The sequence below is a fragment of the Mirounga angustirostris genome, unplaced genomic scaffold, assembly GCF_029215605.1.
Source record: "Mirounga angustirostris isolate CCGP_5_RB_7025 unplaced genomic scaffold, mMirAng1.0.hap1 SCAF_8, whole genome shotgun sequence".
NCBI lineage: Eukaryota > Metazoa > Chordata > Mammalia > Carnivora > Phocidae > Mirounga > Mirounga angustirostris.
In genome coordinates, this window is record NW_026991716.1 from 131,322,590 (window position 1) to 131,336,107 (window position 13,518).

Here is a 13,518-nt window from a genome sequence, read left to right on the forward strand (position 1 = left end):
GCTTCTTAAGAAATAATTATAACGCCATTTGATCAAGAGGTACTCTTGGAGATATTTGATAACTTGATTTCCAAGTATAAAATATGGGTATTTTTTTATAGAACACTCAATTTTCATTATCAAAGACTTGTGATCAAAGCATAATCTCTCAAGCAACTAGCCTTGGCAATATTAACGTAGTATGTAACTCAATTTGAAAATTGTCTAACTTTCTGCATGCCTTCCACACACACCCCTGGTTCCCCCCAACACCCTCCATAAGGAGACTTTTACCACAGTTCTGGCAGTATACATTGCAGGATATTGAAGCCTGCCACATTTTTAAAACCAACTATGGAAGCAAAGAACTGGACCACATTCAAGCTTAAGAAAGAAGGCAGAACAATGCCTACATGTGAGCAGACTCCGCCCAAGATGCGGTGCCTGAACTCCTCCACATGGCATTGTACAGCCTTTTCCAAACACTGAAAACTGTTTTACTCCCCCAAAACCTACCAGCATAACTTACCTCATGGGCTCTCTGCTGCTCCATAAGATGCTGACAGTTGCCTGAAATCTCGACTGCTAACTTTTGTTCCGTTTGAACCAGGAATTCCATCCACGTTTCACATTTTTCCAAGAAAGTCTGGTGTTGCAGCAAAAATGACTGCAACTTACTGACAAAACAAAGGAAAAAGAATAATGATTATGTTGTTGTTTGTTAGTTCTTATACTGTCAGCATATAAAACCAGATTAAATAAATATCCTCTCCCTCCAGTTCTAATTTGACCACCACAAAGCTTTCAATGTTAGGTAGTACATTTTTTAAAAAAGAATAAAAGTTTAAAATGGTAGGTTTTCAAAATGATAAAATTATGTATGCACCTTTAATATATTCTTATGAAAAAGAGGTTTTTTTTTCTTTTTTGTTAAAACAGTATTTCGTACATCAAGCATGGGAAACCATTTCACAATCTGAGTTCGCCACTTCTAGTTCAAATTTTTTGAGTATCACCAGAAAGACTTGGAATTTATAAATATGCACAAACCATGCACTTATATCACCCAAACATCTCTTGGTTACTCTACCTGAATCTTTCTGTGGTCTGAGAGGAGATCAGAGACCAGTGTCGGTTCAGGTTCTGCATCCTTTTGATTTCTTTATCATTCAGCGGTAGCCTATATCCAAGCTCATTCAGACGGTCTAGGTCAGGCGCCATGCTGCTGAATTTTAGCATCTGCCCCTGGAAGGAAGATTTAAAAGCCAGTTTAGCACTATGGTCAGAAAAGGCAGAGTTCTTTCAAACTGCACAGTGACCTTCTGATTTCAGGAGGAAGTCGTCTTTGGTCTCCCCTGCATTTCTAGGCCACTGACTTGTCATCTCCAGAGCTGCAAATAAAGAAGAGCTGTGTCTCCTAACCCATTCCCCTGCTGTTACTCCCACTGCCACAGCTCCTCACTGGCTTCCACTGAACATTTAGCAGTTTCCGTGAATTACTTACTTGCTGATGGATGAAAATTATGCTGATGACTGAAAAGGCTTATTTCCTACCCTTTATATTCCATTTGTCTATGCTAATCTGCTCCTTTATTATCTAATACCAGTAAGAATATTTATAATGGTAATCATTGTAATAGTAATAGCTAACGTTTCTTGAGCACTTATTATAATGAACCAAATAGTAGTATAAGAGCTTTACAGGTAATAACTCATTTTATTTGCAAAACAATCCCCTAAGGTAAGTACCATGACTATTCCGACTTTATGAAGAGAAAAAAGAGGCTCAGAAATGGTAAGTGAATTGTTTATGGCCACCCAGCTAGTAAGTGGTAGAGCTGGGTAAACAAGGGCCATTGAGTGCTTGCTAGATGAATGTGATCCCTTTCGAGCTTTGATGTCACCACATATTATCCTAGCAGCTTCAGTTTTAGGTCCTTGGCCCCAATCCCAAAGTGGTGAGACTCAGCTGACAAAGCTTTCAGAGTTCCTCCTTCCCTTTAAACACAGGACAAAGCTGTCTCTTCTGGTTTTCCTGTGGGTATTGTAACTCCATCTGGGAAACTGGCTATAGGAAGAGAAAAATGGCAGGACACCTTTGGCTGTGTGTGTTTTTTCTCTGCATGCTCTGAAATAGGCTCATTACCATAAAGACAGAATAAATTTTTCCAACTTTGAAGTCAAAAGCATAACAACAGCCTTGGCGGATGGCAGAATTTTCATGGATAGATACCAGCCGTGAGCAAAACTGACAGGCAGTGGTCCTTCTCATGGGGCTTCCAGACAGTGAGATACTATTCCAGCAGTACCATTCCACAATAGCAGTCACCTAATCACATGAACGTAATTAAATGGTATGTAAAAAATTCTGAAGAAAAAAAAATAGCATGCTATGAAAGTGTGTCACGGGCAGCCTGACCATGAACAAAAGGGGAAGGTTTCTTAAGAGAGTGACACTGAGGGCGCCTGGGTGGCTCAGTTGGTTAAGCGACTGCCTTCGGCTCGGGTCATGATCCTGGAGTCCCGGGATCGAGTCCCGCATCGGGCTCCCTGCTCGGCAGGGAGACTGCTTCTCCCTCTGACCCTCCTCCCTCTCATGCTCTCTGTCTCTCATTCTCTCTCTCGCAAATAAATAAAAAATTAAAGAAAAAAAAAGAGAGTGACACTGAATAAAATGAACAAAAGTTCATTCCTTTTGGTAGCAAGGGAGTTGGTGGGGACAAAAAATGAATTCCAGAAAGAGGTGACATTATACGAACAGATGCTAGGAAAGCACTCTGATGGACACTGAGATGAACAGTGGTGAAGATAAGACCCTTAGGAAGATGGAAGCCAGGTCCACTGGGCATGAGAATCCACACTGGGCTTCACCCTGACAGCACCCTGAGGAACCTGTGAAGGGTCTGAAGCAGAGGAATAATATGATGAAACTGGCATGTCTATTGCTATCATTTTATTTACTGAATGTGTAAAATAGTTAATAAGTAAGTAAAACCCTTTTTTTTTTTTAAAGATTTATTTATTTATTTATTTGACAGATAGAGAGCACAAGTAGGCAGAGAGGCCGGCAGAGGGAGAGGGAGAAGCAGACTCCCCACTGAGCCGGGAGCCCGACGCAGGGCTCGATCCCAGGACTCCAGGATCATGACCTGAGCTGAAGGCAGCCGCTTAACCGACTGAGCCACCCAGGCGCCCCGTAAGTAAAACCCTTTAAAAGCAAAAGATCATTCTGGCAGCTGTGGGTTGGAGGGGTTGGGGTGGATGCACAGAGGGCCAGGGAGGCTGTTGCCGGGGTCCGAGACATAGGCGGCTTGCCTAGGAGTGGATGAGGGTAGAGAGGGAGATGGGAGGCTCAAGGGCTCCAAAGGAGGAGGTGACCCACTGGGCAGGGGAAGGGACGAGAGGTGGAAAGAAGGAGCGAGCTGGAATCCTAGGACTGCCCCTGGCCGGCTCCCATCCGGGGTGTGAAATCAGTGTGTGCACATTGCAGCAAAACAGAGCTGGCAAGGGTTTCTTTGGAAGTTCAAAATAAAAAGCAGGCTTGTGTCAGGAGTTGTGAGTGTTCCTTAAGATTTTGAGGACAAATGCTACCACATTTAGGCCTGGGACTGGAATGTACTTACCTTAAGTTCTTCCATCCTTTCCTGGATGGTTGAAAGGTCAGACGAGTGGCTAGGGTCCTGCCCTTGTAATATTTCTTCAGCTTCTACTACCCAGGCTTCCAACGCTTCCAAGGTCTTGGTAAAGGTTTCATAGTCAAGAACTCCAGCCTTTTTTTTTTTTCCCCACAAAAGAAAATAGGTATTTAGATATCTAATGAAAGGGCAATTGGATATTGAAATTATTTTTCATATTCTTGTGTCAAATTGCCATCCTCGAGATGCCATAACTAAAGAAACAAGGCTATGTGATTTAACCTTTCTTCTCTTTATTCATGTAATTTTTTGAAAACTTAGAATTACTCCTAGATACCATGTATTAATTGACCAATTAAAGTCATTTTTAAAATATACTACCAAACAGAAAAAGATTCTGATTCTTGGCAAAAACTTGTTCTATAAACATGAATGTCAACACTAAAGCCATTTGGTACTTATTAGTCAAATGTATTTTACTCAGTACCTACCACAGAAGGAAGCATTGCTTTAGGGGCAAAATCACATTGCAAAGAATAGTGTAAGACTCCCACCTTCCCTTGTCCTCATTGGAACTTCCAAGTTCATTTACTTTTTAATTCCTTGGTCTTGAAAGAGGTGTTGTCTCAATGATGAAAAAATTTTCTTTTCCTGTGTTTAGGCTCAGATGTTATAGAAAGCCAATTTATAACACCTACCGAATATGAGCTCTGTAACATACCTGTAACATAGTCTGCTGCTTGCAGAGAGCCTGCTCTAGGGCACATAGGTGCTGACTCAAAGACAGCTGATCAGATTGAATGGCTGATGCTGCCGAAGCATCCACTTGTTGCTTGAGCTGCTCTCCCAGCTCATGGAGAACAAAAAGGGAATCCTTCACTGTCCCCAGTCCTTTGAGGAGATCCTATAGATGATGAAAATACGCCTATTATGAAACACCATGGTAAGTGTACTCCTTAAACTGATAATCAGCAAAGGACCACACATCTGGGAACACTCAATTCTTACTTACCAAATTATTATGCTAAATAACCTTCACCTGCAGAAAAATCATGAATTAAATCTGATTTTCAAAAATGGATGTGTGTTAACATTTTTAGAGATACATGTACTATTCTTATAATAAAAGCCACATAGGTTCATTGTAGGACATTGGGGGAAATGCGGAGAAACATACATAAGAAGAAACATTATCTATACAAGCAGAGCCAATAACCGGAAATATTTGGGCAGGTTTTTCCTATCCTTTCATGTAGTTCATATCAAATAAAAAACATAATGCTACATTTTACCTTTTCTTGCTTAATATTATACACAAGGGATGAGTTTGTCAACAGCATCTTTCATACACATGGCTGCATTAGAGTGATTACAGCAGATCCTCCTATCTCAGTGGAGCCTAGAACTCCAGCAATGGCCCTGGTGAGCAGGGACTGAAGCAGACTGTATCTCCATTCTTTTCCATGGCTTCTCTGCCCTTCACATTTTGTGGGACACTCTTAAATGCTCCAAATTAAGCCAATGGAAATTCCCTGTTTCTGGTTTCCATCTACCACTAAGAGATGATAAATGACTGGTTCTTCTACTTGTTGCTGGTGCTTCACCAGAGATGGTGGAAAGAATAGAGCCTGCTAGCAAAAATTAGCAATTCTATTCCTTTTCTTCATTCTGTTTACACTTCCATTTTCAAAGCCTAATTATGTTTAGTAAAGGTTTTATCCCAATATAATTGAAGAGTGTATGATATTTTAATCATTATATGTAGGATTAAAAAGTTTACAATAATACAAAAATGGGAGATAGCTGTGAAAATTTGTTACTTATTCTTCTGTGTTGGGATCAGCCAAGATATCCATCTTGACATATGTATAAATTCACCATTTAATAAACTTAACTAATTTGTTTTTGCTGTCTTTCAAAAAAAAAAAAAAAAAGAACAGAGCCTGCTATACCTAGACAGTGACTCCTAGGAGAGGGAGAAAAACAAAAGGCAGCTTTGACCTTGACATAGACCTTAAGACAAATTCAGAGAAATAATTTGGAGCATTACCCCCTAAAATAGGTGTGTATATATTAACTCAGGAGGATTGAAAATTAAAAATGACAAATTCTGTAAGGATAAACTATGTGGAAGGAGGAGAGAAAAGCATTATGTTATCTTTATCCCAAGTATTAAACTTTAGCTCCAAAGTGATTATTCAATATTCATGTGAAGGCATTAGAATAAGTTGAAATTTATGTGCTTTTTTATAACTTGCCTAATTCTAATAAACTGATTTGGGAAAGTTTACAAGAAGATCTTTGAAACAAGTTCATTAAAATAAAGACAAATAAGGACAAATAGTAAGAAGCATGTAATGGGTGAAACAAGAGAACTGTTTCTGAAAACCTAAAGTAGGTTACTGGCAACTTCAGTGAAAAAAAGAAATATTAAAAAGCTATTAAAAAAGAGGTATACCAGTAAATCAGGAGAGAAAGACTTCTTTCTACTATTAAATTCTTAAAAGAAATAATTATGTTGATGCTTACATAAGAAATAATGGACCTAACTAGATAATACCTTTCACGGTGGATTTTTAGAAGATAAAACATTATTCTCCATACCCTCTTATTTCTTAATAGTGACAAATGTGTAAAAACAACCTAAATCTTCACAAGGATGGTACTCCATTAGGAAAAAATGGGAAAACAACTCATTTATAAAAAAGAAACAGTGGAAGGGACCTCTTAAATCTAATACATGTGCAACGGTGTCCTGAAAACCTAACAGGCTCTTTGATACTTAAAACAGTTTTTGGATAGCTGTCCCACATACCGAGACCTACCAAAAGCTTACACATATCAGCACTAGCCTTGCTAAACTTGAGATGGCTAAGACTGGCACGGTGGGAAAACACCAGCGTTCCCAAACATACATTGCAATCTTGAATCCATGTCGCAACTTCGTCATCAGCAATGTCCTTGTTAGTGGCTGCCTTCAGGAGCTCGTTGGTTCGATCCCCCTGCTGCTGCACCGTAGAAGCACACTGTTTGGAGTAGTCCTTGTATCTCTGCCAAAGTTGAAGCAGGGCTTTGCTGGAGTACAGCTGCTCAGCAATCTCTTCCAACAAGTTATTCCATCTGGAAACAATAGCAAACACTCATGGGCAGATTAACACCTCTTACCAAATGCTGCTATTTGCTCTTTTAGTTTTCAGGATCCTGTTTCATGTGAATATGGGAATAATTCAGAGATGCCTCATTTCTATTTGACATAATTTTACCAGGTAATATTCCCCACTTGGAGTTCAAGGGCACAGAGAAGAAATGAGGTCAATTTTGGGGTATACAGCAATTTTAATCTCTAAGTCTCTTCACTACATTTAGTTACCTTAAATTCATTTGTGAAAATTGAAACATTAGTAGAATAGAACCTGTAGAGCTCAAATTCAAAATGCCAGCAAGTTTTAATTGCATTATTATTTGTAATAAGGCTGTGATATAAATAATGCGTAACAGTGTAAAATTAGCATGCAACATACCTCATATTGACATCTTTTAACGTGTTGGTAAGAGTTTCTGTCACAGGTGGGTGACACTCTTTTAACAGTTGGTTGGTGACAGAGCCAAACCTCTGTAAGTTCTTTTCCTGTTTTTCCAGATCATCTTGAAGATTCTGCCCCCAAATTAAAACAAAACAAAACAACACCACAGATGACATGATGGGATGTAAATTCTAATAATCAAGTTTAAAAGTAATTTATAGCTGTTTCCACAAATATGTACATAAAAATATGTAAACCATGACTTTGTTCTGATGCTTTGCAGATTTTCTTTAGGTAATCATTTCTTCTTTTATAATTTTGTTCTTATGGGTGTGAAAAGGGATTCCTAACAACTAGACATTCTTCCAGTGGCATCTGGAATTCTGCTGGGAAAGCTCACGTGACTGTCCTTGTCCTCATCTAGTAGGAAGCTACGGCGGTGATTTGCATGCAATCTGTCACACTGGTTCTCTTCGCTATTCAAAGTCAAAACCCAGGTCTCCGTTTTATTACATATCTAGAGTTGTTCTAACAGAAACTCCGGATGATCAGACCTTAAGAAGTCGTGGCTTTTCTGAGTACCACTTATAAGTTCTATCTCTGGATGTTCTTCCTTGCAAAGAATACTTGTTAGACAGGCTACAGACAGGGCACAGTCTTCTACCAAAGACAAGCGAAGGATCCTGAAGAAAGACACTTCCCTGCAAATACTGCTGGAGTACTAGACTCAGTTCTTAGTACAACTCTATAGGGGATGCAGGCTACAAAAACCCAGTTCTGTTTAACACCAATATCTGATTGCCATCGAATCAAAATCCTTTCATATCTTAAGACAGCATGTGCTGGTGTTAAACACAGAATGGGCTAGGTTAAAAAGTACTTCTAATTGCCTCAAAGGTATAAAATCTGTTTGCAAACTTCCTATTCTCAAAGCAAGTTTTAATGATTCTCAGTATCTACAACAACTATTTAAAGTTTAAAGAAATTATGTATATATACATTTTATCCTTCCTCCCCCCCCCACCCCACCCCCAAGAAAAGGCATTCCCTGATCAGATAGTCTGTGTCTGAGGTCAGCAACATATAAACTTTCATTGCCAAGCCAGGGAAATGGACTTGTGTCAGGAGGGTACATGCTGGGCTCTTGCTGGCATCCCATCCCTTGAGGGCCTATCCTGCCCATCTCATATCCCAGTCTGCATGAGTCAGCCAGGGAGAAACAGCGGCCACAGGTAAGAGTGCCAATCGGTGCGTGATGCGCAGGGGAGTGAGGGCAGCAGCTGACTTGAAGGCGGGGGCCTGAGGTAGGAAACGGTGCTCTGCAGATTCAAACAGCAGTGAGGTCATCCTACATGACTACAGTGATGATGGGCACTCAGGACACCAAGCAGTAAGCGCTAGAAAAAGAGGCTTATGTGTATGCATCGGACAGACTACTGATACTATGCTGAACGAAAAGAAAACAACTTGATAGTTTACAGGTTTACCATTTTGTCTATCTTTCTCTTTGTTTTCTTTTTACTCCCTGAGAATATGTTTGGAGAAGCAGAATAAAGAGAGAAAGGGAAGACATAAAGGCAGCAACAATGGATCAAGGAGGTCGGTTTGGATGTAAAATCATTTTATAAAATGCATTCATATGGGTATTTATATAATAGAATTTTTAAAATCAGTAAGTTATATACCAACTAATCCAGACATTTGGTATCCACAGGCAAGTTTAAGTTACAAATAAAGCAGGTAGGATTGATTTCAAATATTTAAAAATAATTAAATGCAAACAATATACAGCAATATTCCAGGATGCTGTTCATGTTTGCTTTTTTTTATTTTCTCAAATTAAAATATTAAAGATGGGTTATATGCATCCCTTACCTGAAGATTGTCTACCTGAACTTGTACAGCTTCTAAAGAGCCAGTCAGCAGACGGAAGCGGGACAGAGAGTATCTGGCCTCCATAAGGTAGCTGTTTATCTCATCAAAGGCCACCTTGTGATTGTTCCACTGGTCAAACACGGACTTCAACAGTATCTTTAATTGCCCAACCTTTGAAAGAGACAGATGCTTCTTATAACTGCATAATATTTAAAATGATTGAATACATATTGAATTGATGGAAACAATATTAAGATTTAAGAACTTCATCAGGGTTTCAGGCATTATAAATAAACTAAAAATAAAAGATTTGAAAAGAAAGACATAGCAACATTGAAATGTATGTCTTTTTTTTTCATTAATTTTCAGATTTGTATTTAAATTCCAGTTAGTTAACATACAGTTTAATATTAGTTTTAGATGTAGTATTTAGTGATTCATTACTTACATACAAACACCCAGTGCCCATTACAAGTGCCCTCCTTAAATACCTATCACTCATTTAACCCATCCCTCCACCTACCTCCCCTCTAATATGGTTAATGTAAGGTTTGATAAATAATTTAGAAGAAAGGATGTAGTTTCATTATGCAATGCAACTTTTTAAAAAATTTTTACTTTACTTTATTTTATTATGTTAATCACCATACATTACATCATTAGTTTTTGATGTAGTGTTCCATGAGTATGATCTCAGGTGATTTTCATAACCTCTTTGTGCCTCGGTTTTTTTTTTTTTTTATCTATAAGATGGGGATAATAATTATAACCACCTCATAAGGTTGTTATAAGGATTAAAGGAGTTAATGCATTTAAAACAATAAATAGCCTATTTCTTCCTTGTATAATTTTTGCTTGCTCTTCATGAGAAGGTGTTTCTGTGAATGAACCACTTAATTATATAGTAAATTACTTCCAATATTTGTGATGATTTTATAAAAACACATAAAATTAAATAAAAGACATTTAAAACTAGGTTAAAGATAAGGTAGGGACAGACTAGAAGGCTGCACCAGGAGAGGTACATAGACTGTAAGAAGCTGTTTGTTATACACCATGGGTCCCAGTCACTTAACCTGTTTGTGCTTTAGCTCCCATCTCTGCAAAGTGTAGATGATAACTACTCGCACAGGTGTGTGCAGGGCAGTATTTGTTGTTACACATATTTATTATTGGAGAATTCAGCACTCTATTAGGCACAGATTTATCAAATGTCTTCACAGACCTTACATATTAGTGAGAGAAATTTAAACAAACAAGTAGGCTGTATCCTCTGTTAGAAGTTGATAAATAATCTTGATAAAAGCAAAGCAGAGGAGAGATTCAGGGAATGGGGGGTAGGGAGGTGGAAGCTATCATTTAAAACAAAGTGAACAGGAAAGCCCTCACTGAGATGGTGCACTTGAACAACGAGTTTGGGGAAAGGGAATAACCCATGCGGATACGTCCAGGAGGGTGTTCCAGGTGGAGGGAGGAGCCAATGCAAAGCCCCTGAGTGTGGAACATGCCAGTGGAGTTCAAGAATAAGGAGAGACCAGAAGCAAAATGAACCTGTGGGAGAGCAGCAGAAGACAGGTCAGAGAGACCATGGGAGGCCAGGTCCTGGGGGTCTTGGGGCCCTCACCAGGTTTTGGCCTCATTTTGAATTTGACAAGAAGCTATTGGGAGGTTTTGTGCAGATGACTGGTGTGATCTGGCTTCCATTTAACAGGACCTGTCTAGTATGGAGGCCACTGAAATAATCAAGGCCAGCAATGATATTGCCTTAGACCTAGGTGTAGGCTAGGGAGATGGGGGGAAGGGTTGGATGCTAGATTTGTGCTGAAAAGAAGGCTGACATGATTCCTGATGGACCAGACGTGGGGGATAAAAGAAAGGACTCCACATCTTCTACCTATGCAACCGGGCAGAGCAGTCATTAACTCAGATGGCAGAAAGTGTGGGTTCATGGGGGAAGAACAGGGGTTGGTTTGGGCATGGAGGTTTGAGATGTCTACTGGTCACGCAAGAGGAGCTGTCTATAAATTGAATTTCTCTCTCTGTCTCTGTCTGTGTCTACAGTTTAGGAGAGAAATCCAGGCTAGGGATATACATTTGAGAACTGTCTGTACCTAGATAGTATCTACGGACATGGGAATGGATGGGATTATTAAAAGAGTAATGTTCATAATAATGTTTATTATAGGAAATATCCAAAGCTAGATTTTATTAAAAAAGAGGTTAATAGGTGCGCCTCAGTGGCTCAGTTGGTTAAGCATCTGACTTGGTTTTGGCTCAGGTCATGATCTTCCAGGTTGGGAGATGGAGACCTGTGTTGGGCTCCACACTCAGTGGGGGGTCTGCTTCCCATTTGCTTCTCTCCCTGTGCACGCATGTGCTCTCTCTCTCTCACACACACAAATAAATAAAAATCTTAAATAAAATAAAATAAAGAGGTTAATGAAGTAGACTTAATACAAAGAGATAACGTAGAGATTCTGTAACTATTTACTCAGTTATTTTAGGAAAACCAAAATGCTATGACATGTTTGGAGTCAGGTCTCCACAAGCAATCTTACCATGTGGTCTAAATTTGCCCAGGTTTGGTTGAGCTCCCGCAGCGTGCTCATGACAACACTAGAGACTTCTTCGTTCTTGTTCTGAATCAAAGCAAGTCCATTCTGCTCAATTTTTTCTACCTCTTTTTCTTTTGCTCTAATCAAATCTTCTAGATCCTAAAAGATTAAAAGCAGTCATTTTAAATTGTTCCATTATGGAAGTCTGTGGTCACTGAGCCATTACAGCCTCATACTCCCCAAGTTTAAGTAAAATTTGATTACCTAAAAGTTAAAGACATGGCAACATGTAATTTTTTTCAAGAAGTTAGAAGAAAAGAAATATATGTGGCAAATGGTAACATGATTTATATACTTATGTTGGAAAAGTTACATAGTCCTAGGCCATAGGATGAAATGCAATAGGATGGTATTCTTGGTATCTGAGTTTAGGTACATTTCTGCTACTATTAAGCTATGCCACTTTAAGTTAGAAACTTCCACTGGGTCTGTTTCTTCAGACAGAAATCAGAATCTCCTTTAGCCTTTTTCCCTGATTCTATGTGATTCTGAAAGGTTATAGGCTTTTTTTTTTTCCATGAATCAAATCCTTATTTTCTTTGGGATATGCATTTATAACGGTCAGTATGAAATCTTCAAAAAAGAAAACACAATGACGCAACATTCTGGAGATCATTCTTAACCATACATTATAATCCTAGTTTATATTTTAATGCCATTGGAAACTTTAGAAAGCTCAGTATGGCAGGCTGAGACTGCTATCAACATTTTATGGATAAGTGGGAGATCAAGTCATACAACCTGTCTTGGATCACAGAGCTGGTGAGGCTGGGAGATGGGATTAGAGCCCAAGCCTTCTGAGCCTACTGACTCCCAGCACAGTGTTGGGAGGCGAGTCTCCAGATGTGACTTGTGGAGAGGACATAAATCCCAGGTTCAGGTGATGTGAGAAGCCATATATTAAGGCATGGGTACAGGCTTATATTCAGAAGTATATCTCCAGAACTAGAGATGTAGATATGTAGGCCTTGGAGGTTAAAGTGAAGGAAATTCCCAAATAATATATATGAAATGTCTTTTAAGCTGTTAAAAACCTGGCAAATGTAGGATAGTATTAGTCTATTCAGTTATTTGGTAATCAGCCATGAGTCAGTACTGATTTATTTTTCTCTCAATTATCATGAAGCTATTTTCTTCTTGATGTATTAATTAGAAATTCATATACTTAGTAGCCTGAGGAAATCATTCTTGTTTTTAATATTGTGCTTTCATTTCCATTTCATAATTCTGTCAATATTTTGACAGCTTTGATAATTAACCAGAGAATGAATATAGTGATTACTAGGGTTATAGGTCCTTTATACAGTATGGAAAACATCATTAATTTTACTATTTAAGGGTTTCTCTCTCTACTTCTTTAAAAGGGTAACCATAAACAATCCTTTCCATATGTCTTTAATATGATTCTAAAAATCCAGCCATTAGAATTAAATTTATCCTATTTATTCACAGATGTTAACTTTTTTAAGGAACAATATTAAATGAATGATCCACTGCTTAAAAACACATCTCTAAAATGGCCTGCATGCTTATGTTGGCATAAGAGCAAAACCCAGGAAGGAAACAAGACTGAATTATGTATTTTGTACAAAATGAATGTGTTTTCCTTTCCTTTCAATAATAATTAAAAGATGATTCTGTTACTGATCAATGAAGGAAAAAGCCAAACCTAACATTTTTTTGCTACAATAAATCATTCTTAACTTGAATTAATTCATAAATATTATTTTTTATGTTGGTTTAAATTAATAAATCACCTCTGAAAGTGTGGGAAAATATTCAAGATGTTTTAAACAAAATAAAGCTTAAATCCAGTCACCGATTTAAGTCTGCTGGCTTGAATTTCACACTTTGGTCCAGAGGAACAATTTCTCAAAAATGACAATAAAT

The 13,518-nt window shown here is 38.4% G+C and overlaps 1 protein-coding gene across 3 annotated transcripts in view; it reads right to left on the reverse strand.

Moving 5' to 3' along the window:
• SYNE1 (spectrin repeat containing nuclear envelope protein 1) overlaps nucleotides 1-13,518 on the reverse strand; it is a 444,246-nt gene that overhangs the window by 79,450 nt on the left and 351,278 nt on the right. For all 3 annotated transcript variants that reach the window (XM_045865766.2, XM_064598231.1, XM_064598230.1), the window contains 8 exons: nucleotides 11,572-11,727; nucleotides 9,014-9,184; nucleotides 7,136-7,269; nucleotides 6,530-6,734; nucleotides 4,336-4,518; nucleotides 3,603-3,749; nucleotides 1,070-1,224; nucleotides 509-656 (listed from right to left, as the gene is read on the reverse strand). In XM_045865766.2, the coding sequence (XP_045721722.2) occupies nucleotides 509-656; nucleotides 1,070-1,224; nucleotides 3,603-3,749; nucleotides 4,336-4,518; nucleotides 6,530-6,734; nucleotides 7,136-7,269; nucleotides 9,014-9,184; nucleotides 11,572-11,727 (1,299 nt within the window). The remainder of the gene's footprint in view (nucleotides 1-508; nucleotides 657-1,069; nucleotides 1,225-3,602; nucleotides 3,750-4,335; nucleotides 4,519-6,529; nucleotides 6,735-7,135; nucleotides 7,270-9,013; nucleotides 9,185-11,571; nucleotides 11,728-13,518) is intronic.